This window comes from Neoarius graeffei, chromosome 2 (assembly GCF_027579695.1).
Source record: "Neoarius graeffei isolate fNeoGra1 chromosome 2, fNeoGra1.pri, whole genome shotgun sequence".
NCBI classification, from domain to species: Eukaryota; Metazoa; Chordata; class Actinopteri; order Siluriformes; family Ariidae; genus Neoarius; species Neoarius graeffei.
The window spans coordinates 35,788,088-35,814,509 of record NC_083570.1 but is presented as its reverse complement, the minus strand read 5'-3'; the positions used below and the strand labels follow the sequence as shown (position 1 = coordinate 35,814,509).

The window sequence follows — 26,422 nt, the reverse complement described above, 5'->3', positions numbered from 1 at the left end:
TACAGCATTAAGTTCTAAGTTGTTCTACCCGCACCAGGACACCAGATGGTCAATCTCCCATCTATAGGCAGTCTCATCCTCATCAGAGACAAATCCAGTGAGGGTGGTGTCATCTACGAACTTTAGGAGCTTGACAGACTGATGACTAGAGGTGCAGCTGTTGGTGTACAGGGAGAAGAGTAGAAGAGAGAGGACACAGCTTTGGGGGGGGATCTGGTACTGATGGTTCAGAAGTCAGAAATGTGTTTCTCCAGCTTCATGTGCTCACAAACTGAAATCCACAAACAGGATCCTAGCATAGGTTCCTGGAGAGCCCAGGTGCTGGAGGATAAAATGAAGATCCATCTTGACCACATCGTCTGCAGATCTGTTGGGTCTGTAGGCGAACTGCATGGGGTCCAGGACCAGGTCAGTGATCGCTTTAAGGTGGTAAAGCACAAGGCACTCTAAGGATTTCATGACAACAGAAGTCAGGGCGATGAGTCTGTAGTCATTTAATCCTGTGATCCTTGGCTTTTTGGGGACAGGGATAATGATGGAGGCCTTGAAGCAGGCTGGCACATGGCATGTCTCCAGTGAGGTGTTGAAGATGTCTGTGAACACTGGAGACAGCTGATCAGCACAGTGCTTCAGGGTAAATGGTGAGATTGAGTCGGGACCTGCTGCTTTGCTGGGGTTCAGCTTCTTAACCCTTTGATGCAAAACATGGGTCAAAAGTGACCCGGCTGAGTTTTTATCTTCTATATCTTTGCAATAAATTAATTCCATCATTCAGTATTCAAGGTATTCCTCAATTAACTTGTTTTTGATCATCATACATCCTTATTTTATTTTTTTCTTTCTTACTTTTTGAATAAAACCCCTTTTTGTATCACTACCCTTCTAATGCACAACATGGGTCAAAAACAACCTGCATTCATTTTCCAGGTTATTTCATGTATGGCTGAGTGTTTCTATGATATACTTTTGAAATAAATTAATTTTGTCATTTACTTTTCCAAATATGCAGTAAATATCTTGTTTTTGTTTAGCACAAATCATCATTTTTATTTTTCCTTTCTTAAGTTATGAACAAGCACAGCTTTTGTAATTCTACATCAAGTTTACACACATGGGTCAGAACCGACCCGCATGCATTTACTCCAGCGTTTGGTGGGAACTGTGAATTGTGCTTGTGTCAGACATTTCACAGCTCAGCACAGCGCCCTTTGCCCATCTAATACATGTAAGCAATGTTTTTCAATTGTTCTAACATTACCTTAGAAAAAAATTTATGTTTAGGTTACCTTGAGAGTGAGTAGATTACTTGTCACAAAGTTACAAGTAATTACTATTAGCTACCGAGCTGTTGACATATTCTACTTTAGTTAGCTAATTTTATTGTAGTTGGCTTAGCTAACTACATAGTTAATAAATAAATAACTGGCCCCATTCACTGCTAAAGTAATTACTTGAAACAAATTATTATTATAGTATTAAAACATTTAATTTTAAATCACACTTGGATGACCCATGTGCAGTAATATAAAAAGTATTTTTGTTCATAAAGTAGGAAAGAAAAAATTAAATTAATGATTTGTGGTAATTAAAAACAAGATATTTAAAGAATACTTGGAATATTCAATCATAAAATAAATTGATTTCAAAAGATAGAGCAAAGAAAAACTCAGTCAGCATGAAATAACCTGGAAAATGAATGCGGGTCATTTTTGACCCATGTTGTGCATTAGATGGGGTGTGCACATGTTTTGCATCAAAGGGTTAAAGGAGATACGCAGAACCATAGCCTCACTTTTTGTTTATAAATGCCTTGAGACCTCAAGAATGGCAAAAGAATAGTTTTAAGCGTTAACAATAAATCTAATATAGTCATTTTTACGATTAAAGTGATTCATATAGGTAGCTGCCTGAGTGAATGACCTTGACATCTGTGACGTTACCGCAGGAAGGCTATCGGTCTCATCGCCATTTCCGCTATACTAAAACACAGAACTGACTGCAACTTCGATCCTCCATTTTGAGCAAATTTATCGCCATGCCACGTAGATGTGTTGCTGGCGGATGCAGCAACACGACAGAAGGTGGATTTAGGTTGCATTCATGGCCCAAGAATGTTCAAACTGCAAAGATTTGGATACGTTTTGTGAGAAATTCACGGATTGGGCACCTACAAAGTGGTCTGTCCTCTGCTCTGCACATTTTACTGAGGACTCGCATGAAACCACTGATCTGTTGAGGAGCGTTGGCTATAAGCCCGTATTGAAAGAGGGTGCAGTACCAACAATTAAAGGAAAAGAAAACTACAAGAAAAGGAAAGTAAGTTCAGTTGCACCAGTTCTCCCGGAGTGTGAGCCGAGCAGTAATGGCGGAGTACTCAGTATGGAGAAAATGGAGAATGAGTGGCCCAGTCATCAGATTTCTCCACTGGATATGCTCCCCCCCGCTAGATATGCTTGCCTCAGCAGCAATATCTCGCCCTTACATGGAAAAAGCAAATGAATGAAGAACTGAAAGTCAGATTATTTCAAAACAATCGGCCACAAGCTCAGCCTTCAGGAAGCGAGAACACAGACGGGTAAGATGCAACTCTCATTTGGTTACATAACAAAAACAACAACAATCGTTGTTTAGCTACATTTAGATTAATACATGTAACTTGTATTGTGTATTTAAGTTACCGATATAAGATTATTTAATTTGCTTCAGAATGTGATTGTCTCAGTTCATCTGATTATTTAATTAGCCTTTTATGTTTTATCAGTGTAAATGCATGCATGTACATGTACAGTATGTTGCACAAGTTATAATGCCTATCCTGTTTTAATGAGAGTCACATGAGACTGTCAGTTCAATTCCATCCAATTCTCTTGACAACTTTGTTCTCTGGCTTTATTTTGTAAGGTGGGGGCCTCCGTGGCTGACATGTTACTATCGGATTCACTTTCTGATGGTTTGAACTGATAAGGTTCTATGTGTATAGCAGTAGCATGTGTACACACTCCAATTTCAGGACTATCACAGTCAGATGTATTACTATCTGAGGAATCCTAAGAATCTCCAATAAATCCAAACGAAGAGGCCATTGCAACCACTCTCGTTTGCTGAGTCTGGCCTTGGCCTATAGCACCAGTTCCTGCTGTGATGTCACTCACCCAGGCAGCTTGAATGCCAACTTTGCAGTCGATTTTAACTCTCAAAAATGTATATTTTTTATTCTCAATTATGCAGCATATAAGAGTCAAGGATGGAGATACTATCCACTCAGAAATGTATTTAAAAATAAAGGTTCTGCGTATCTCCTTGAAAGAGCTTATTGACGTCCCTCTCCAGAATGGAGAGAGTTGAGGCTGTGGTGGTGGGTGGATGGGCCTTCGAGGTGTGAAGTTGTAGTGATGCGCCGGCAGCAGTAGAGGTGGAGGAGGTGGGGGTGGTGGGCTGGAGCTGGAGTCATGGGGGATGTTATCAGGACAGTCCTAATGGCTTTCAAAGCGACAATAGAACTCATTCAGTTGGTTGGCCAACTGAATCGTTAACATAGTTGTTAACATAGTGGGGGTTTGTAGTTGGTGATCTGTCTGAGATCTTTCCAGACAGAGTTGTTGGCTGAAAACTGGTGTTGGAGTTTCTCAGAGTACAGTCATTTATGGCCCTTTTCCACTACCCTTTTTCAGCTCGCTTCAGCTCGCTTCAGCCCGACACGGCTCGCGTTTCGACTATCTAAAAACAGCACGACTCAGCTCGCTTCAGCCCTGCTTAGCCCCCAAAACTCGCACCGTTTTGGAGTGGGGCTGAAGCGAGCCAAACCGAGCTGAGTGAGGGCTGGGGGCGTGAGGAGACACTCCCCTGTGCACTGATTGGTGAGGAGGAGTGTCCTCACACGCCCTGCGAGCACGCTGGGATCTGTAAACACCGTAAACCCGGAAGAAGGAGAATTACGAATTCTGAAGCCTTATGCGCCTCGCCTCATCTATACGCTCTTGCCAGTATCTGTTGGCGTTGTCGGTGACAACAAGCCACAGCACCAAGACCAGCAACACTAACGACTCCATGTCCTCCATGTTTATTGTTTACTCTCCGGGTTGTGAGACTACCGCTTAAAAGCTCACTGATGTCACTGTTTGCGCCACCTAACGACATCACCTGACGTCCACCCACTTTCGCTAACTCCACCCAATGTGTCCACCCACTTCCAGCCAGCATGGTTCAGCACGGTTGGAGTCTAAATGCAATTCCAACAGCCCCGCTCGGCTCGACTCAGCACGGCACGGCTCAGCCGCGTTGGTAGTGGAAAAGCGGCATTAGCTTCTCTCACTGCCTTGCTAAACCTGTTCCTGTCCTCACTTCTGAATGATTCTTCCTTTTGCAACCTTAGCTCTCTGAGCTTATCTGTGAACCAGGGTTTGTCATTATTGTAACTCACCCTGGTTCGTGATGGAATGCAGCAGTCCTCACAGAAGATGATGTAAGACGTCACAGCCTCGGTGTACTCATCCAAACTATTGGTAGCTGTCCTGGACACATCCCAGTTTGTACAGTCCAAGCACGCCTGAAGGTTCTTCGCAGCCTCATTGCTCCACATCTTTGATGTCCTCAGTACGGGTTTCCTTGGCTTTAATTTCTGATTGTATGCAGGAATCAGGTGGAGCATGACGTGGTCAGGAGTGGCCCAGTGTGACAGGCATTGTTAACTGTAGTGTAACAATAATCCAAAAATATTCTCCTCTCCGGGCATTTAATAAACTGTTTCTATTTTGGTAGATTGTGGCTGAGGTTACCTTTGTTAAAATCACAGAGGACAATAACTACGGAGTCCGGGCTAGTCTGCTCCACACCCAGTACCTGGTCGGCCAGCATGCACTGTGCGTCCTGCACACTGGCCTGCGGTGGAATGTAAACACCAATCAGAATGGATGAAGCGAACTCATGGGAAGAGTAGAAAGGTTTACAATTAATGATAAATGATTCTAGGTCAGGAGAACAGGGTTGCAGGATCACTGACATCACTGCACCAGCCGCTGTTTACATAAAAACAGATTTCACCGCCCTTTGTTTTACCAGAGAGATCCATATTACGGTCCGTTCTGAAAAGTTGGAAGTCAGCCATTTGCAGCGCAGAGTCCGGAATGAGTCCGCATAGCCATGTCTTCGTGAAGCATAAAACAGAAGATGAATGAAAGTCCCCGTTTCTCCCCACCAGCAGCTGGAGTTGGTCCAGTTTGTTGCAAAATGACGGCACATTGGAGAGAAATATAGCAGGTCGTGAAGTGCGAACTCTGCGCCGACGGAGGCGCACAAGTACACCAGTGCATTTTCCTCTCCTCCAGCGTCTTACTGAGTGAGCAAAGGTGAGAACACTTTTGACCAGAATATCCAATATTTCCACGGAAGACACCAGAAAAGTTGGTAATAAGTCCACTAGAGTTGTTCCCCTAATGTTCAAGAGCTCTTCTCTTGTGAAAGAGATTTGAGTATCACAGCAGTGAATGGAGTTAGAAACAAAATAAGAGAAATAAATGCGCACCAACACACCGAGACAGCCACCCGCGGCGCCATCTTGGTATTAAACAACAGTAAACAACTTGTTGACTTGTTGGACATTGTAATTTTCCTGACATAAGATCCCTCAAAGGCTAAGTCTTGACTTCTTGTCAAATTTTAACAGACTTTAAAAAAAAATGTATTGTTGTTTACTGTTGTTTAACGTGCCTGTAACATAATGCAGAATCACCAAAAAATCCACTATCTAGTTGAGCGTCGGTAATTGTCACTGCCAGCAAGCAGCTCCCGACTGAATGCTGATAACATTATTAGTCGCTTCCATACTCCTTAAACCTTTAATGATGTAATTGCTTGTTTTTCTTTCTTTTTTAGGCTAGCAGTTCTTATTATGGTAAATTACGAGTATTCAACTAAAATTGAAAACTTTGTACAGTACCATAAGCAATATAATGCATAATATAGATGAATAGTAGTAGTAACAGTAGTACTAATTACAGATTTCAGGCATTTGTGGACTTATTCAGCCCAAGCTGAAGAAAAGAGGTGCACCTCAGAAGAAACTAAAGGTCAGCAGCCTCCAGTCAGCTGAAGTGAAAGCCAACTTCCAAGAAAGTTTACAAGTCAAACTTGAACAGAAACGTGCTAAGCTAGGGATGGAACCAGAAGACCAGTGGGAACACCTAAAATCTTCCATCCTTCAAGTGTCAAAAGATGTCCTTCGATACACCACCAAGAAACACAAAGACTGGTTCAATGAAAATGATTCACAAATTCAAGAACTTCTGGCGAAGAAGAGGTCAGCACATCAGGCCCATCTTGCTCAGCCGTCTTACCCCGTGAAGAAAGCGGCCTTCCGCCTCACATACAGCAACCTCCAGTGCATGCTTTGAGAGATCCAGAACAAGTGGTGGATAACCCTTGCAGAGAAGGCTCAGTAGTGCGCAGACATGGAGGACTATAAGGGTTTCTATGAAGCTCTAAAGGCAGTTTATGGCCCCACTTACCAAGTCCAGAGTCCACTGCACAGTGCAGACGGTACGGCGCTACTCACTGACAAGACTTCCATCCTGAACCACTGGTCTGAGCACTACAAGACCCTCTTCAGCGCCAACCATACAGTCCAGACTACAGCACTGGATTGCATCCCCCAACAACAGATCAAGGCAGAGCTGGATGCACCCCCAACTTTAGAAGAGACGACAAAAACCATAGAACAACTGAAGTCAGGAAAGGCAGCAGGAATAGATGGTATCCCACCAGAGATTTGGGTACAAGGCAGGCCAGCACTCCATTCAAGACTCCACAGCTTCTTCACCTGCTGCTGGGAAAGAGGAGAACTCCCCCAAAGATCTTCGAGATGCAATCATCACATTGCACAAGAACAAGGGAGAAAAATCAAACTGCTCCAACTACAGGGGAATAACTTTACTATCTATTGCTGGTAAGATTCTTGCAAGAATTCTCCTTAACAGACTGGTCTCCACTGTCACAGAAGAACAGCTCCCAGAGAGCCAGTGTGGATTCAGAGCCAACAGAGGAACGACCGACATGGTGTTTGTCCTCAGGCAGCTCCAGGAGAAGTGTAGCGAGCAGAATAATGGCCTGTACGTGACTTTCGTCGATCTGACCAAAACATTCGATACTGTCAGCAGAAAAGACTCTGGCAGATCTTGGGAAAGCTAGGGTGCCCTTCAAAGTTCGTGAAAATAACTGCTCAGCTTCATGAGGACCAGTCCAGACAAATCAGACTGAATGGAGAACTGTCAGAGCCCTTCCCTATCATCAACGGCATCAAGCAAGGCTGCGTTCTCGCGTCAACACTCTTTACCATCTTCTTTAGCATGATGATGCAGCAGGCCACTCAAGATCTCGACTAAGAAGATGGCATCTACATCCGCTATCGCATGGATGGCAGCCTATTCAACCTGAGGTGCCTGCTGGCCCACACCAAGACGATGGCACAGCTGATCCACGAACTGCTGTTTGCAGACAACGCTGCCCTCATTGCCCACACCGAGTCAGCCATGCAACGCATTGTGACCTGCTTCGCAGAGGCTGCCCAACAGTTTGGCTTGGAAGTCAGCCTCAAGAAGACAGAAGTTCTTCATCAGCCTGCACCTAATGAACTATACCAACCACCACACATCAACATCGACCAAACCGAGCTGAAAGCTGCCAATCAATTCACCTATCTTGGGTGCACCATCACATCAGATGCCAAAATTGACAAAGAGATTAACAACAGGTTGGCAAAAGCAAACAGTGCCTTCGGCAGACTCTACAAGAGAGTCTGGTCCAACAAAGACCTGAAAAAAGAGACAAAGGTATGAGCGTAATGAGCAACTGTACTGATAACACTCCTGTATGGCTTTGAGACATGGGTGAACTATCGGCGGCATCTACGACTCCTCGAGCGCTTCCATCAGCGCTGTCTCTGCTCCATCCTCAACATTCACTGGAGCGACTTTGTCACTAATGTGGAGGTCCTCCAGCAGGCAGAGATCTCCAGTATCGAGGCCATGCTCCTCAAAGGTCAGCTGCATTGGGCTGGGCACGTGTCCAGGATGGAAGACCACTGCCTGCCTAAGATATCACTTTATGGCAAACTGTCCACTGGGCGATGCAACAGAGGAGCCCCACAGAAGAGGTACAAGGACCTCCTGAAGGCCTCTCTGACCATGTGCCATATTGACACTTGCACCTGGTACGCTCCTGCTGCTGACCAGGTGGGCTGGCGCAGTATCACTCATGGGGCAGTCGCAGCCTTTGAGTGCGCACATACAACCAGCCTGGAAGAGAAGAGAAGCAGAAGGAAAAACAAGGTGCCCTCCACTCCAAACACTGATCAGTCATTCATCTGCAGCCGAGCCTGCCTGTCCCAGATAGGCCTCGTCAGCCATCAGCGTGCCTGCAGCAGTCATGGACAGACCCAACTATGAATCTTTGTTTGCGAAGCCAAGCCAAGACAGAGTAGTGGTAATTACAAATTTCAGGCAACTATTCTGATCATAGGCAAGCGTTTATCTGGCAGAGGTGAAAAGTACAACAAACACATATTGGACCTTTCTACTAAAATCATTTGCTTAAGTGGACCATCTGAATTTGATGTTCTGAAAACCAATAATTCTTGGAGTTTTCTCACACTGGAGCTGCTGGACCACTTGTAATGGAGAATACTTTTTGATGAGGCAAGTTTGCAGCAATATTTATACAATGGGGTTAGATCTGGGTACAAAATTAATCCCAAATACTGTTCCTTACATTATAGTGCTCGATTCCCCGCACAAGACAAGTGAGCCTGGTGCCATTTCGCACAGAGTGAGGGCATGTTCCTCCAGTTCCACTTCTCGAGTTGCATTCACCGTGAATGTTCAGGGTACAATTAAAGTGCAAGAGTACAGTCTTACTTGAGAGCGAGAGAATGCAACTAATTAGATCATTTAGTTCTTATCTGTATGCCCTCTTTCAATTTCCGCTGTTTCCCTTTTAATTTTCTCTTCTTCATGCACCGGAAAACAATAAACAAACATGCATTTGCAGAGCAATTAAGCTTCCTTTATTATTGTTTTTAATCCCTAAGAAAATCAGTGTTGGCGAAGAGAAGGCTGCAATTATGAGTCATGGCTTTGGTTTACGTGTTTGTTTACGCAGGTACTGAACTTGCAGGTTTGTTCATCTTCGAAGGTGCTGTTAATCTAGAGCACATTGTTCTTTCTTTAGTTGTAGTTATACACAGTGATCAAGTTGAGTTACAATTGAAATAAATGGTGATTTGCCATGAGTGGTAGATTAGTAAATGTTCAAAGATGCAAAAAGATACAAAAGAGAAAAGTTTCAAAAAAAGGTTGCTGATGCCTCCCACAGTGATGTTCATATAAAACTTTTTTTCCCTTTTTTTTTGTTTAGCTATGGATAAAGTTAGAATCGTGGGTTTTCTTAATTTGCATCTGAAAAGAATCAAGAGTTAGAGATGTTATGAGAGTAGACAAAGCAAATATGCTTCCCCTTGGAGATGATGTGTTTGGAACTGACATGAGAAAAAGCAAAGATATCCAAACTTTGCAACAATATAGATAGGTAGATATTTTCAAGTTCAACATTTGCTAATATTTGTACTATAACACATGTAGACATGACTGCGACTCTGTTAGCAAAGTTTGTTAGTGTATATATGTATAGTATTAGTGTGTGTGTGTGTATATATATATATATATATATATATATATATATATATATATATATATATATATATATTCAACTCCTTAAGCTGAATGAGCATGAACTCTATCTCCTCATTGCTCCAGAAGTGCACGTTTCTACTACTGTTGTCATGCCGACCGAGGCTGTTGTGTTTCCCGCTTGTGGTCTCGTCACTCGTCACTTCCGGAAGGGGCAGTGCTGAAGTAGCTCGACTACGTAGCTCGATAGGGTTTACATGCACTAAGTAGCTCGGCTACAATCGCATAATCTAGGTCGCGTAGCTCGATTACGAGAAATCCAGTTCGGTTCGATTTCAGCCGGGCTAAGGTGTTTCCATGGCATTTAGAACTTCGATTTCAGTCGAGCTACGGCAGAAATTCGATTTTCTCTATGTGCATGTAAATGCACTGAATGTGTGTTTTGGACCCTTTCCATCACTGGGAGCTGATAACCAAAGACAAACACTCAAGTGGGCAAGTCCAAGCCAAAAAGACCCATTATATAGAAAATTGGTTGCAGCAATATTTTTATTTTAATGGTGGAAGTTACTGATGAAAATATGTAAATCTAAATTATTTTTCAAAATTTCAGCTTTCTAGACCCAGAGGTTTTTTATTCATGCCATTTTGAAAAATTATTAAATTAGACCAGAATGTATCCCCCCTTAATCCTCGCCAGGTATTTTTTGGTTTTAAATGCATTTTTCTCAGCTTCTAGGCTATACAGAGGTTTGAAATTTGGTAAATTAACTCTCTATATGTTGCTAATCTGGAAGGAAAACATAGAGCCATCTATCTAGAAAATCCTGGCCATAGGTACTTCCTAAAAATGCTAAAAATTAAGAAAAACGCACTCGCGAGTGGGGTTTAGGGCCCTAAAAATTCTAGAAAACAAATGTATTCATCTCCTATCACTACCTGGGCTTATTATAAACCAGATTGCCTGGTCACTTATATAATGGGAGCTCTCTAGAGAGAGTATTTATAGAAATATGGCAGATTAAATTACATACCCCACAAAAAGTATCATATCTTCAAGACCCTCAATGGAAATGAAGCACAAGTAGCACAGGTCTGCAAACTTGGTAAATAGTTTCATTAATTCAATCACTACAAACATGTGAAGTGTCATCTTGTTGTTATTTGTGCATCATTCTTTTTTTCAATCCCAAATCATCCATTTTTAATGCCCTCGAATTTGTTGTTTGCATATTTAGATGAAAACAGAAAGGAAATATCATCAAATAAAAAGTGATATAAATTATATACATATATTTTAAAATACTGGTGTATACATTATCTATGGAAAATTATAAATACTGATATAGTCTCTGTCAGAAATGCAACTGTAAATAGACAATACACCCAATATCAGTATAAACAGTCAATATCACCCAATGCCATATTTTTGTAAATACTCCATCTAGAGAGCTCCCATTATATAAGTGACCAGGCAATCTGGTTTATAATAAGACCAGGTAGTGATAAGAGATGAATACATTTGTTTTCTAGTATTTTTAGGGCCCTAAACCCCACTCGCGAGTGCGCTTTTCTTAATTTTTAGCATTTTTAGGAAGTATCTATGGCCAGGATTTTCTAGATAGAAGGCTCTATGTTTTCTTTCCAGATTAGCAACATATAGAGTGTTAATTTACCAAATTTTAAACCTCAGTGTGGCCTAGAAGCTGAGAACAATGCATTTAAAACCCCAAAAATACCTGGCGAGGATTTAGGGGGGTACATTCTTGTCTAATTTCAGTAATTTTCAAAATGACTTTGTTCATTAAATACACAGAATAGGGCCCCGAAATTTGTCATCAGTTCATATTTCACCAGTATCTATTACCATAAGCTCTCTCAAAGAAAATGAATCTGGTGCTGCAACCACCATCTGGTCATTTGGCATGGACCTACCCAAGTTCAAATAAGCATAACGTTTTTCTTTCAATTTCATGGCCATTACTGGTAATCACAGATAAATCAGATTTGCCACAGAGAAATTAAGCAATAGAAGATGAAGATTTAACGCTCTTCTTTGTCCAAAACAAAACCATTTACACACTGCAATAATGCAGTTAAAAATATTCAGCAGTCCGGTTGAGTAGAAAGTAAGAGCAGTGCTCTTCAAACTCACCGCTGGCCACAGCCTTCAACTTCTTCAGCAGTTTGATGTGTGTGTCAGGCATCATGGTGGATGAAGGAAGGTAGTCGGTGCACGAGCAGCTCTCCAGTAGTGTGTAGTAGTAGAGCAGACGCTGCAGGTCCACGCCTGCAATACCTGGGTACACGTACTTGCTCATGTGTGTGTAGAAGGCCTGGGGGTCAGTCTTCAGGATCTGGAAAAGGCCCAAGGACTCACTACGGGTCTCGATCTCCTTAGTGGAGAGGCTGAGCAGGAAGACAGAGACACACAAGGCCTTATTAGACACAATATTAAGCCAGAATATCTGTATGTTTGTCAATTTCACTGTCTGTCTCTCTCCAACAGTCTTTTTCAGTCTCTCTCAAGCAGCGTCTCTCTAATAGTCTGTCAGTCACTCTCAAGCACTGTCAGTCTGTGAGGTTCTCTCTCTCTAATAGTCTCTCTCAAGCACTCTGTCTCTCTCCAACAGTTTCTCCAACAGTCTCTCTCGAGCAGTCTCTCTCGAACACGGTCTGTCTCTCTCCAACAGTCTCTCTGTCAGTCTTTCTCCAACAGTCTCTCTTGAGCAATCTCTCTTGAACACTGTGTGTCTCTCCAACAGTCTCTCTTGAGCAGTCTCTCTCAAGCACTCTGTCTCTCTTGAGCAGTCTCTCTGGCAGCCTGTCAGTCTCTCTCGAGCAGTCTCTCTCGAACACTCTGTCTCTCTCCAACAGTCTCTCTTGAGCAGTCTCTCTCGAACACTCTGTCTCTCTCCAACAGTCTCTCTCGAACACTGTCTCTCTCGAGCAGTCTCTCTCGAACACTCTGTCTCTCTCCAACAGTCTCTCTTGAGCAGTCTCTCTCGAACACTCTGTCTCTCTCCAACAGTCTCTCTCGAACACTGTCTCTCTCGAGCAGTCTCTCTCGAACACCCTGTCTCTCTCCAACAGTCTCTCTTGAGCAGTATCTCTCTGGTAGCCTGTCAGTCTCTCTCGAGCAGTCTGTCTCTCTCCAACAGTCTCTCTTGAGCAGTCTCTCTCAAGCATTCTGTCTCTCTTGAGCAGTCTCTCTGGCAGCCTGTCAGTCTCTCTCTCGAGCAGTCTCTCTCGAACACTCTGTCTCTCTCCAACAGTCTCTCTTGAGCAGTCTCTCTCGAACACTCTGTCTCTCTCCAACAGTCTCTCTTGAGCAGTCTCTCTCGAACACTCTGTCTCTCCCCAACAGTCTCTCTCGAACACTGTCTCTCTCGAGCAGTCTCTCTCAAACACCCTGTCTCTCTCCAACAGTCTCTCTTGAGCAGTATCTCTCTGGTAGCCTGTCAGTCTCTCTCGAGCAGTCTGTCTCTCTCCAACAGTCTCTCTTGAGCAGTCTCTCTCAAGCATTCTGTCTCTCTTGAGCAGTCTCTCTGGCAGCCTGTCAGTCTCTCTCTCGAGCAGTCTCTCTCGAACACCCTGTCTCTCTCCAACAGTCTCTCTTGAGCAGTATCTCTCTGGTAGCCTGTCAGTCTCTCTCGAGCAGTCTGTCTCTCTCCAACAGTCTCTCTTGAGCAGTCTCTCTCAAGCATTCTGTCTCTCTTGAGCAGTCTCTCTGGCAGCCTGTCAGTCTCTCTCTCGAGCAGTCTCTCTCGAACACTCTGTCTCTCTCCAACAGTCTCTCTTGAGCAGTCTCTCTCGAACACTCTGTCTCTCTCCAACAGTCTCTCTTGAGCAGTATCTCTCTGGTAGCCTGTCAGTCTCTCTCGAGCAGTCTCTCTCGAGCAGTCTCTCTCGAGCAGTCTCTCTCGAGCAGTCTCTCTCCAACAGTTTCTCAAGCAGTCTCTCTTGAACAGTCTGTCTGTCTCTCGCCAACAGTTTTTTCCAACAGCCTCTCTCTAGCAGTCTCTCTTGGTCAGTCTCTCTCCAACAGTCTCTCTCTGGTTGACTGAAATATGCTGCAATTGCTGTTGTTCCATCTGTGTGTTGGAGTCTGTCTGTGTCTTTCTTTCTATGTCTGTCTATCTATTTCTCTCCATGTCTGTTACTCTGAATGTGTCTGCATCTCTCTGGCTGTGTCTCAGTATCCTGAAACTGGAGACTCCTTCCAAAAATGCTGACTCCAAATCTCCTGACAGAAAAGTATCCATCATACAATTCCCTGTGTTAACTGTTACTATAGAAACAATAACATATTAGAATGTGTGGATAATATAAACCTCTGATTTGCAGCTGCACTAGCGTCAGAACTGCTGTTATAGAAAATTAAATCAACAACTTCTGGGCAAACAGAAATGAGAAGTTCAACAGCACTGTGATATCCAATAATACTGAACCATTATCTAACATCCAGAAGGTCCTCAGGATTGTGATTAACAGGAAATGTTTGATGTGTTGAATTAAACTCCATAGGCCGTCCAATGATATTTCGGAGACTCCTCTCCACTGCTCATTTCAGCTCGCTTTTAAGCTCGTCATTAATCTCCCATGTACTCTGAAGGTGTCATGTTTTATTCTGCCTGGGGATTGATTTCCATACTTTATTTGCACGTTTTTGTAAGAATCTATTTTGAGTATCTGTGTGGCTTTTTTTCCCCTTCCTAAATTGAAAGCCTTTTTCGGCAAAGATGAACAGCTTTCGAGAACAGCTTTCCAATTCTAATGCGTAGAAATGTTTTATAGGGTCACACTATCAATAAATTACAATATGAATATGCACTGGCTGCCAAAATGCACTCCCTTGGTAATAGTGGTGTGTGCAAGAGAAAGAGACAAAAGAGCTGAGAGAGAGAATCCAAACAATGCATTTGCGGTGTGTAGAACAAAAACGATGCCCAGTATCCACTATAAAAAGTCACCTTGGTGGGCGTGAGTTGTATGCGCTAATCACACATGCTGAGGCCACAAGAAGTCGAACTGCTGCAACTGCAGGCTTTCTGGGAACACTTAGAACCTGAAAAGCTCTCAAATATAACCTCTGTAGGCTTCTGTTCATGTTTAATGGATGGCACTTCGCTCACTGCAGGCACACTGCCCTCTGGGCAGAGAGAGCGACAGAATAGGAAGAGAGAGAGAGAGAGAGAGAGAGAGAGAGAGAGACTGAGAGACAGCTATATTATAGAAAAGTAGTGAAAACTGTACCAGTAGGGAGTGAAAGAACAAAGGGTCTAGCGAGGGAAAAACAGCAAAGAGAATGCATGAGAGAATGTGCTGGACAGAACCTGCTAAATGTGGGAGAAACAGTTACTCAGGGCAATGAGCTTATTAATACTGGCTTTTAAAAGGATCAACAGCACCACCATTTAGTCTATTGCTGGGTTTCACATGACGTCACATCCGCCTCATTAGTTACTCAAAACTTTAGCTGGTGGTCTACCAAAGCTCAGTTGACAAAGCATTCGTTTGGAGAATGTGCATTGCTCGCATGAAAAACGCCTTACGCTTGCATTGTTTTAGGATGTTCGAATCGATCAAACCGTGAAACTGATGGTTTCTTCAGGGTTCCCCATGAACTAATAAAAAAGGGTAAACAAACGCAGGATTTCACCAAAAGACATCGAGAAAGGCGGCTTTTGAATCTCTCACTGAAATCGAAGGGAGCCGAGTCGAAGCACGCTCGAGTTTGCACTGATCACTTCGTGAAAGGTTTGTATATCCCTCTCAGCTATGTCCTTCGTGTTTTCCAATTACTTTTATTGCTGTGTGTTATTTTACGGTACTTTTTTTTTTTTTTAGTCACAAAGCGCTAAAGTCCCCGGCTGTTTCTTTGTTTACTCCTTACAAAGTCCATATGCATGAAGGTCGCGACAAAATTCTTCCCCAGCTGTACAGTTACAATGCGCCGTGATCACTTGTCCGTCTTGTTTAACTAAGATCCAGGTCTTTGAAGGGGTTTCTGATGATCTTTGTGAATGATTTACCTGAGAGATAAGAGCCAACACAAGTAAGAATCAAGCAAACTGTTGTTTGTTCACATTTCAACTTGCAGCATTTCATTGGAAAGACATGAATGAAAAGCTTTAAAAAAAAAAAACTTACACGGGCAAAAACAATACAGGATTCATTTGGCAGTGACTCGATACCGAGGTCCTTTACCCAGCCACATACCAAAAAAAAAAAAGTTGTAAGCCTCCATACTCTTCCATGCTTTCATCTGTTTTGCGGTGTAGAAGGACATCTGCAACACCAGATAGTCCGAGGTGTCGGGGAACTCGACTGAAGGGTAGTTTTCGAGATCATATGACAAATCCTTCTTTCCCAGACTGTAGGGATCGATTCTACTGCACATAGCAATCTTCCGAATGTATCTAAAGTGAGCAGTGGCTTTTAGATTACGAGCATACTCGGATAAGTTATCGCTAGCTGTTTGCACTACGGCAGCTGTTTAGACCACCAGCTATTTCACTTCTGGTAAAACCGCTAAGAAAAGTCACGTGACTGAAACCCAGCAATACACATGGGCAGAGGTAGAGTGCTAAAATTAAAGATTTTTTGGGGCTTTTTTTTCACCTTTATTGGATAGGACAGTGTAGAGACAGGAAATGAGCGGGAGAGAGAGATGGGGAGGGATCAGGAAATGACCTCGGGTTGGAATCAAACCCGGGTCCCCGGATTTATGGTATGGCGCCTTATCCACCTGAGCCACGACGCCCCCCGAGAGTGCTAAAATTAATTGGTGGACCTAGCACAGCATTCACCGAACTGTGCACACGAAAGCACTATAGCAGAACCAACTGCTGTAGCCAATTGTTTATCTAAAATATTTACCTGAAGACAGCCCATTGGAAAAGGAAATGAGTTTCATGGAGTTCGACATGGCTTATTAAAAAAAGTAATAATAATAATAATAATAATAATAATACAGTGCTTAAAGATGACTGGACAGAAGAAAAATATACATTTATTCTCCGCATCACACTCAGAACAGATGTCACATGACCACTATAAACTAATAGATGTGTATTTCTAGGCATGCATTAATAACTGCTTAAGCATTAATTATTGTTATACAGGTGGACCTTCGCAAATTTAGCTGCATTAGTGCATTACAAAATTCTTTACAGTAAAGTCTGTCCACTCAACTCACTGTTAGGACTTTCAGGTTTCGTCTACTTGAATAGGGGGAGACCTACATCAAGAATGGAGGCGAAGGTTTGATCCTTTTTACAGTTCTTTCAGTGGTAGTGCTGATTGTCAGACTGGGGTTAATTAAAGTCCAAAATGTCTTCCAACATAAACTACACAGGGTGAAGCATAATTGCTTCCACATAATCTAATGCACGAGAAGGTCAATAGGATTCATCCCAAGACAAGGAATTTCTTGCTTTTACACTTTAGTTCCGTTAGTTCGCATCTGAGCTACATCAGCAAGCATATTTTAAATGAACTATAATGTTATAGGGAATAGAGATTTTATCTCGAGAATGTCCTCAGGCCTCTGAGTGAGACACATCACACTGACATCAGATGCGCTTCCTGGTTGCAGAAACGTGGCCATTTTTAATAGTAAGTCAGAATTTGTTTTCTAAAATATCATGTTGGCTCATCAGCTGACGGAAACATGAAGTGCTCTAAAATCTCCTGGTAGATGGCTGCGTTGACTTCGGACTTGATAAAAAACACAGTGGAACCAATGCCAGCAGATGACATGGCATCCCAAATCATCACAGACTGCGGAAACTTCACACTGGACTTCAAACACCTTGGATTCTGTGCCTCTCCACTCTTCCTGTAGACTTTAAGACCTTGATTTCCAAATTAAATTCAAAATCTGAAAATTACTTTCATCTGAAAAGAGAACTTTGGACCACTGAGAAACAGTCCAGTTCTTTCTCTCCTTAGCTCAGGTAAGACGCTTCTAACATCTCTGGTTCAGGCGTGGCTTGATATTAGGAATGTGACAGTTGTAGCCGCTTTCCTGAAGACGTCTGTGCGTGGTTGGCTCTTGATGCACCAACACCAGCCCGAATCCACTCCTTGTGAAGCTCTCCCAAGTTCTTAGATCGACTTTTCTTGATGATCCTCTCAAGGCTGCGGTCATCCCTGTTGCTTGTGCACCTTTTCCAGCCAGCCTTTTCAGCAATGACCTTCTGTGGCTTACCCTCTTTGTGGAGGAGGTCAGTGATCATTTTCTGGACAACTGTCCAGTCAGTAGTCTTCCCCATGATTGTGGTTGCGTGTACTGAACTAGACCGAGAGAGATACACGGTATTTATACTGTTTTACTCAAACTCGAAATGAAATATTCTAATATTTTGAGATACTGTATTTCTGATTTTCATGAGCTGTAACCCTTAATCATCAAAATTAAAACAAAAAACACTTGAAATATTTCACTTTATATGGAATGAATATAGAATATATGAAAGTTTACTTTAACTAAATGACAAAAAAAAAAGAGAGAACTTTTTCACAATATTCCAATATTTTGAGATGCACTAGTGTGTGGTAATTACAGGCTAGACTGCTGCTTAGCATCATTTAGCCACTGACAGGATGCCAAGCTATAAGGATCTTAGAGAGTTACATCATTTGAAAGTGTTAGTTTAGATGAACAGCACTCCGCGTCTTTTAGTGGAGAAAATTGAACTAACGTAAATTACGGGACATTAATGTTTAATTAATCCTAATGTCACAATGACAAAAAAAAAAAACACCTTCGAAAAGTAATTTTTTATAATTTACTTAGCAGAAAATCAGATGCACCTCGATACGTAACATGCTCGGACTGGTTTAAGATGGATGACATTGTAACAGTGCCAACGGCAAAAAAAAAAAATGAATGAATTCTCTAGCGTGTTATATTTATGCATGAAAATGTATTTCATCTCATGGTGCAAATATAGATAACAAATAACCTGTGGAAAGCAAGCTTTATTCTCATGAGACTATTATCAATAAACAGCACATCTCATTTTAATCGTGCTCATCGGTGTAAAGAAACGCAATGCGGCAAATATTTATGTTTGCGTTTCCTCGGTTGTGACGAGGCTACTTACCGACAAACAAAGAAAACAACAAAAGTTTATGAATAATGAGAAAAGTTTGCAAACAGGCCCTCTGGTGAAATTCAGGACTGTAGATATAAATTGTGTAGATTAATTGAAGGGAGATTATGAAAAGCGTTTCCTTATTTCATGTTGTAGGCAGAGAAAGAGGGAAAACAAATGCTCCTGCATGCTAATGAATACAGAGCAAGCCTTGCAGGGAGAGCGAGAGAGAGAGAGAGGCGGAGGCAAAAAATATCACAGGCAGTAAATCGGTTTCATGCGCTTAATATGCTCTACAGAAGAGCTGATGCAGAGCAGAGTGTTTATACAGAGAGAATAAAGAGAAGCACATTAGTCACATAAACAAGGCAAAAGAAATGTGTTTCGAGAGACAGAAAAACAGACCTATAAGGGGAGACGTGAAAAGAGAGAAAAAGTGAATATGATGTTGACAGTACTTTAGTGGCAGGCAGAAGATTACATAAAGCGTGTGTATGTGTGTGTGTGTGTGTGTGTGTGTGTGTGTGTGTGTGTGTGTGTATGCGCGTGTGTTTCAGATGCATTTCTCCTTCATCCACAGTAACATTTTCCTGGTGCTAGAGTTTACACTTCTTATTTAAGCCCCACCCAAACGCATTCAGGTTGAATCCCAAGTAACTTCCTACTCTGCTCACAACACTAGATATACATAAAAAAAAACATAACCGTGATCTTATGACATACAGTCAAGTGCCTAGTTTGCACCCCTCACATGGTTGCTGTGTGAGGATTTCTCAACCTTAGGATATGGAAAGTTTCACAGGAGATTTTTTTTTTTTAAACCAACTATTACTTATAATGAAGTTGTATGCACATTTAACAGTTATTCCACAAAATCAAGGCGTACATGAGCTGAGAGCTGATGAGGCGTGTAGCGGCGAGTTGGCTATAAGCCATGTACGACAAGATTGAGTGGAATAACTATTTTATTCTATCCACATTCACTACATTTTGGGAAACAGAGCATTTTTTTTTTTTGAAAATTTGATAAATAAAAACTTTGTACAAAATGTCTGACAAAATAATTTCCGCTTAGAACGTAAACAAACTGGCGAAATGACAGTCGTAATCTGTGAAAAAAATGCTATAATAATAATAATGTTTAAGGAGGAGTGGAGGAGTTTAGTGGAGGAGTTTAAGTATCTTGGGATCTTGTTCACGAGTGAGGGAAGGATGGAGCGCGAGATCAACAGGTGGATCGGTGCAGCCTCCGCAGTGATGCGGTCGCTTTATCGGTCCGTCGTGGTGAAGAAGGAGCTGAGCCAAAAGGTGAAGCTCTCGATTTACCAGTCAATCTACGTTCCGACTCTCACCTATGGTCATGAGCTTTGGGTAATGACCGAAAGAACAAGATCACGGATACAAGCGGCCGAAATGAGTTTCCTTCGCAGGGTGGCTGGGCGCTCCCTTAGAGATAGGGTGAGAAGTACAGTCACTCGGGAGGAGCTCGGAGTAGAGCCGCTGCTCCTCCACATCGAGAGGAATCAGCTGAGGTGGCTCGGGCATCTCTTTCGGATGCCTCCTGGATGCCTCCCTGGGGAGGTGTTCCAGGCATGTCCCCCCGGGAGGAGGCCCCGGGGAAGACCCAGGACACGCTGGAGGGACTATGTCTCTCGGCTGGCCTGGGAACGCCTCGGTGTTCTTCCCGAGGAGCTGGCCGAGGTGTCTGGGGAGAGGGAAGTTTGGGCTTCCATGCTCAGATTGCTGCCTCCGAGACCCGGCCCCGGATAAGCGGAAGAAAATGAGATGAGATGAGATGAGATGAGATAATAATAATAATAATTCTTGAAGAATTAAAAAATATGTTTTTATCATCAAATACTTTTATTCCATATTTTGCTGTGCTTTTTTTTGGGGGGGGGGTTTCTTCTTCAGGGTTTTTGGTGGTTGGCAAACCAACTTAAAGGTGCATTATCGCCACTGACTGGGCTGGAGTGTGGAACAGGAGATATGGGGGTGGGGAGGGGGGTGCTCCTCGGTTGGTTCAGCAAAACATCCACCATTTTGTTTTTCTCTACTCACGGTATACGAGCTGATATCCTAGTAGTAGAGTAGCCAATCAGAGCGTGATTGCTTATATCCAGTAAATGGGGATAGAATAATATTTATTATTATATATACATGGGACACTTTTTCCATGGAATAAAAACATGTATTTTATTCCCTTCTAGTGGGTTTACTGATGGCATCCAATACTGTTATCATATCGCTTATCCTCCATGTATTACACCACTCTCCCCAATGGAGAATGAGTGTGCAATATTGTGATAATATTGCACGTTGTCAAGACAACACGATGTCACACTTCGGAATTCATCCAAAGAGCCAATGACAAAACTTTTCTGCTGCGCATGCATACAATCATTTCTTTGTTGACCAGGAGAGAGAAAACGAGGTTAATTCAGTACTTGGATTAAGCACTAAATAAATAAACTGAAACTAAAGACGCCCTGAACACCCGAAAGGCTACTAAAACTTCATTATATATTCTTCATGCATATTTACAAGAGAAAAACAGACCAACGGACATCAAAAAAACTGGAAAAGAGACACGTCAGAGATGTAAAACTTCCGCACTAGTGAGTGACTGATAATTTGTACACAAACATGGCCATGAAGTTTGCTTCATTAAAAGTGGAAGATTTAAAGAGAAAGACGTGCTGAACACCTGAAAGGCTACCAAAACTTCACTGGATATTCTTCCTGCATATTTACAAGAGAAAAACATACCAACGGACATTGAAAACTGGAAGAGAGAGTAATAGTGGAAATATTGTCAAAGTTCTACTTGGAGGTGAGGAAAAGTGATGGAGACTTTTACAAGAGGACTTTACTCATGGACTTCACTCAGCAAAGCCCTTTTGTTTGGAACAACCGCAATGCAACAATTAACTACGACCAAAAGTAACTGAACTTGAACTGTCAACCTGTACCGGTATATAGCTTGTATATAAGTTGGGTTTGTTATTCAGGCTTTTTGGACTTTGTACACTGGATTGACAGAACATTGAATTACATTTGACCAGAATCAGTATTCAATATTGGTAAGTTACCCCCCTGTTCTTAACGTTTTGTAAAATCTATAATTGTTCCATTGAATGTGTATAATAATAATTATAATAATAATGGCTGTTTTTTTTCATGGTATATCGGATATATTCCATTCAGCTACTTGTCTTTGACTCATTCAATATCATGCTAGCTGAATGGAATATATCTGATATACCACGAAAAAAGCCAGCCAATATTATTTAAATATCCATAGAACATTACAGAGTTTTGTGAAATAATGGATGATGGTCGGAGAATGCTTCTATCCCTCTCTTGTATTTGAGTCAGCAGCTTCTCTTTGAACTGGCCATGATCTCTGACTGGGTGCGTGTGTGTGTGTTCACGAATCTTTCTTACCCACTGTCTGTGAAGAGGAATTCAAGATGCGTCATATACACCTCCCATAGTGGAATACTGTAGCGCTGAGCCAAAGAGCGAGAGATCCCATACACACTCTCATCTAAAGTCCTACACACACACACACACACACACACACACACACACACACACACACAGTATAATAACAGTTGTAACACTACTGCAGTGCTATAGTACAGTAATATACGAATATTAACACCAAAAATTCTAAAAGCAAGACACACACTTTCATTTGGCGATCAGTTGGCAATCGGTTCTGCAACAGATGTTTCTCACCTCACAAAATCAGTTCAGTTCCAGCTACCAAACACCGAGGAAGCTGACATGTGGCTATGGAAATAACAGCCGTGTTTCCATTAATCTACCGAAGGCACAATTTGAAATTCTGAACTAAAAAAAGGTAACAGAAACATGAATTTCGAAACGAAGAAAACCTCTTCAATATCGCAAAATAAATTTTATGCTCACGAGGTGAATTTTCAGGTGATCTGATAAAGCAATATTTCACAAATTTGAAATGGAAGAACATTTTTTTTTCGCATTTAAGCCGCATGACGAGCAAATGGAAACGCCTTTCTGAAAAAAGGGAGCACTCTATAAGAGCTAGGATGAGAGGAGAAAACCCAGCTTTAATCACATAACATCACTTTTGGAAACACAAACCACTCACAATTGTGGTTTGTCGAAATGTTGAAAAATACCGCTTCTATTTTGTGCAAAACTGCAGTGGACCCCCAGCTAGTGATTACTGGGGATGGGTTTCATGACAAGTAGGGTTTCTGGATCAAACGCAGTGCAATAGCAATTAAAACAGCTCAATAAACAGCACTCGAGTGTATAGCTGTCAGATCATGATGCCAAATTAAATGGATTAGTCTAGAATTTTTTTTTCACTGATGATGTTTTAGCCTTCACCCCCAGAGCTGGCTGGTGAAAATATAGGGAAAAAATGAAGAAAAAAAAAAAAGAGTTGCTTTTTAATATTCAGAAACATTTGGTCCTCAAAAACATGTGATCTCTCTCACACACACACACACACACACACACACACACAGAGCACGCACTCAGCCAGCCCGAGGATGGTCTCTTTCTTGTAGTGGCTGTCGTTGCTGAAGCGTTGCACGTCCACTCCTCGGCCGAGACCCTGCAGCACCTGGGCCTGAGTGAAATCTGTCAGACGCTCACTGTAGAGCCGCAGCTGACCAATCAGAGCCTCCAGCTCCTCGTCTGCCCAATCAAAACCTTCGTGCTCAGTCACATGCCTGGTCACAAGGTGAATCAGCTCCTTCGGATTGGCCTGAAGTCACACAGAGGGAAGAGAACATGAACCAACAAACATCTGCATGAACTGAGTATCAGTTTAGACAAATCTAATACCCTGTCCACACTAGGGATTTTGTACCGATACGATACTACTTTCGTACCGCAACACCTGTCCACACTAGCAACTATACCGGTACTGTAGCGGTATAACTATCGGTACGAAACAAACGTATGGGTTTCGTACTGGTACAGTATCGGTACTGTAGCGCTTCGCTGTAGTGTGGACAGATGAAGCAGTTCTGTATCGATACAAATATAATGTGCAAAGTCACACACCTCAATCCATGTCTTCGCTGAATAAAATAGTGAAGAACGGAGATTCGTTTGTTTCTTTCTCAACTGCCTCGCACGTTTTATACGATTCAACTGAATAAATGACCACCAGAAATACAGACTGTACACTGACAACAAAAAGCACACACACGTTGTTTCATCCGGCATATATACTCAGAAGGAAGTTACTCGGTAACCACGGAAACATTTCGCGCACGCGCATTTCAACTACCGTGAAAGAAAACCGCAAACATTTCTCGCTAGTGTGGACAGATGCACTAAACTGTACCGGTATACTTTGTATCGATACAGTTATACCACTATCGTACCGGTATATACGTGAACACAGCATAAGAGAACTCCAGATCCAGAAGTGGACTCTGAAAAGCATAAAGCAATTTACTTATCGCTTAATACCTAAAATGTGGTCATTGATGCTTACTTTTGTTTAAAAAAAAAATGTTTCCAAGTATCATTGTGGCAGCGGGGGTGTGGCCTAGCGTCAGTTTGTGAATGGAGGGCGGGGCCAGGGCAGGTGAGTGGCAAAGTCAATGCACCTGTGGTTAATTACTGTTGTGTGTCTGTGTTGTTGCAGTGACAGAGGTTAGAAAAGGAGGGAGAGAGCAGAGAGAGGGGGCTCTCCCGACCAGAACACATGACTGTGTGTGAGCAGCGAGCGAATAAAGCTGAAAAACAAGAAAATAAGTAAAATAAAGTGTGTGTGTGTGGTGTGTGAACATCAGCTCCCGCCTGCTGTGCTTCTGTACTCCACCCACATCAGGGACATATTACAGTGGTGCTGAAAGTGGGATGGCTTGCTGGAAGGCCATCGGAGGTGTGCCCTGTGCATGAGCCATACAAGGGACCCCCAGGATAGGTGGCCGCTGTGCGAGGGACCCCAGAGATGAGTGAAGCACAAGTGTGTGGGGCACCCTGGTATGGGAGAAGCACGGCGGGTGGGAGCTGAAATTCTCACACACACTTTATTTTACTTATTTTCCTGCTTTTCAGCTTTACTCACTTGCTGCTCTCACACACACACACACACACACACACACACACACACACACACACGTGTTCTGGTCGGGAGAGCCCTCTCTCTCTCTGCTCTTTCCCTCCTTTTCTATCCTCAGTTACTGCAACAACACAGACACACAACATTAATGAACCACAGGTGCACTGACTTCGCCATTCACCTTACCTTGCCTGGCCCCGCCCTCCATTCGCAAACTGACGCTAGGCCACGCCCCCACTGCCACAATCATCATGAGCGGAAACATGGAGTAAGTAGACGGAAAAAAAAAAATAGGTACACCCTATGGGTACATGTGGCTACTGCTTATAAATAAAATTGTTTCCTGATCCCATGTCCAGACAGTAAATATAGCGTATCTATTTACTCTATGAGGCAGAAAATCTATTTACTCTATGAGCCACAAAAATGAAGCATAATCCAAAAATGAACAATTTAAAAATCACAGAAGTAAAATATACCAAGTGTCTGTACTTTATATTATTCTACTCTGATCTCTTACAGTTTTCGAAACGGAAACCTCCGAACCGAGGCTGACATACACACGCTGTTGCCATGACCCAAACTCTTATTTCCCCAGAAAAGGCCCAGCGCTAGAGCTCAGTGGTCTCAATACTCTTTTCGACAACTTCCTGTAACAACTAGGAAGTGCGTCACATCTACATCACACATCGGACCACTGGCCGAAGACGGCGAGGAAAGGGGGACGACCTGGAGTATATTTAAGAACAGGAACACATTTTCTCTTTCTGAAAGCGATTTGTTTAGTCTAGTCCATTTATTTCGAATGGTTGAACCGAATTGTATACACTCACCGGCCATTTTAATAGGAACACCTGTATGCGCATTGCGCGATTGTTGCACTCATTCTTGCAGCACGATGACATACTGGCTACAACCTCTACATGAGGCAGTAGCCACAAAAATCATATGTACGTTACAGAGAAAAAGCTCTCCCTGGTTGCTAACTGAGCTTTTTGGAAGCAGCCTTGACACTGAAATACTTTTCAAATGAGATTCACATTTGCTGTAATTGGTGTTACAGTTCAAAATAGTTTTCAGCTGTTTTACTGGTGCAGCGGTGAATCTGTAAAACACGACTGTTCAAAAGAGTCGAGGCACTAAAGCTTGAATAAACAGTTTAACACTGAAGAAGAGGACAGCAGATACACTCCTGTACAGTACGCTTCTGTACCAGTATTTCAGAATCAGGAAACCTAGTTCAATTTTGCTCTTCTTCTACAATATGCAGTACTGTGCAAAGGTCTGAGGCACATGTAAAGAAATGCTGTGGACCAAAAATGCCTTAAAAACAATGAAATGAAATGTTTCAACATAAAAAATACTATTAACAGTAATCAGTAAGCCATAATAACTGAAAGTCAATATGTGGTGAGAGACGACCCTTTGCTTTATTTAAAAAAAAAAAAAAAAATAGTAGTCTGAGGTACAATGAGTGCAGAGAGGAGAAGAAGAGCAAAGTCTAGGAAAATACGAGTCAAGAAACGGTGGCGACAAGGACTGGGATGTAGAGGCAGTGATGG

General features: G+C 42.4%; 1 protein-coding gene across 2 annotated transcripts in view; it reads right to left on the bottom strand.

The window, feature by feature from the left end:
- nbas (NBAS subunit of NRZ tethering complex) overlaps positions 1 to 26,422 on the bottom strand; it is a 547,303-nt gene that overhangs the window by 202,208 nt on the left and 318,673 nt on the right. For both annotated transcript variants that reach the window (XM_060914124.1, XM_060914123.1), the window contains exons 41-43: positions 23,314 to 23,546; positions 22,229 to 22,339; positions 11,833 to 12,086 (exon numbers count right to left, since the gene is read on the bottom strand). In XM_060914124.1, the coding sequence (XP_060770107.1) occupies positions 11,833 to 12,086; positions 22,229 to 22,339; positions 23,314 to 23,546 (598 nt within the window). The remainder of the gene's footprint in view (positions 1 to 11,832; positions 12,087 to 22,228; positions 22,340 to 23,313; positions 23,547 to 26,422) is intronic.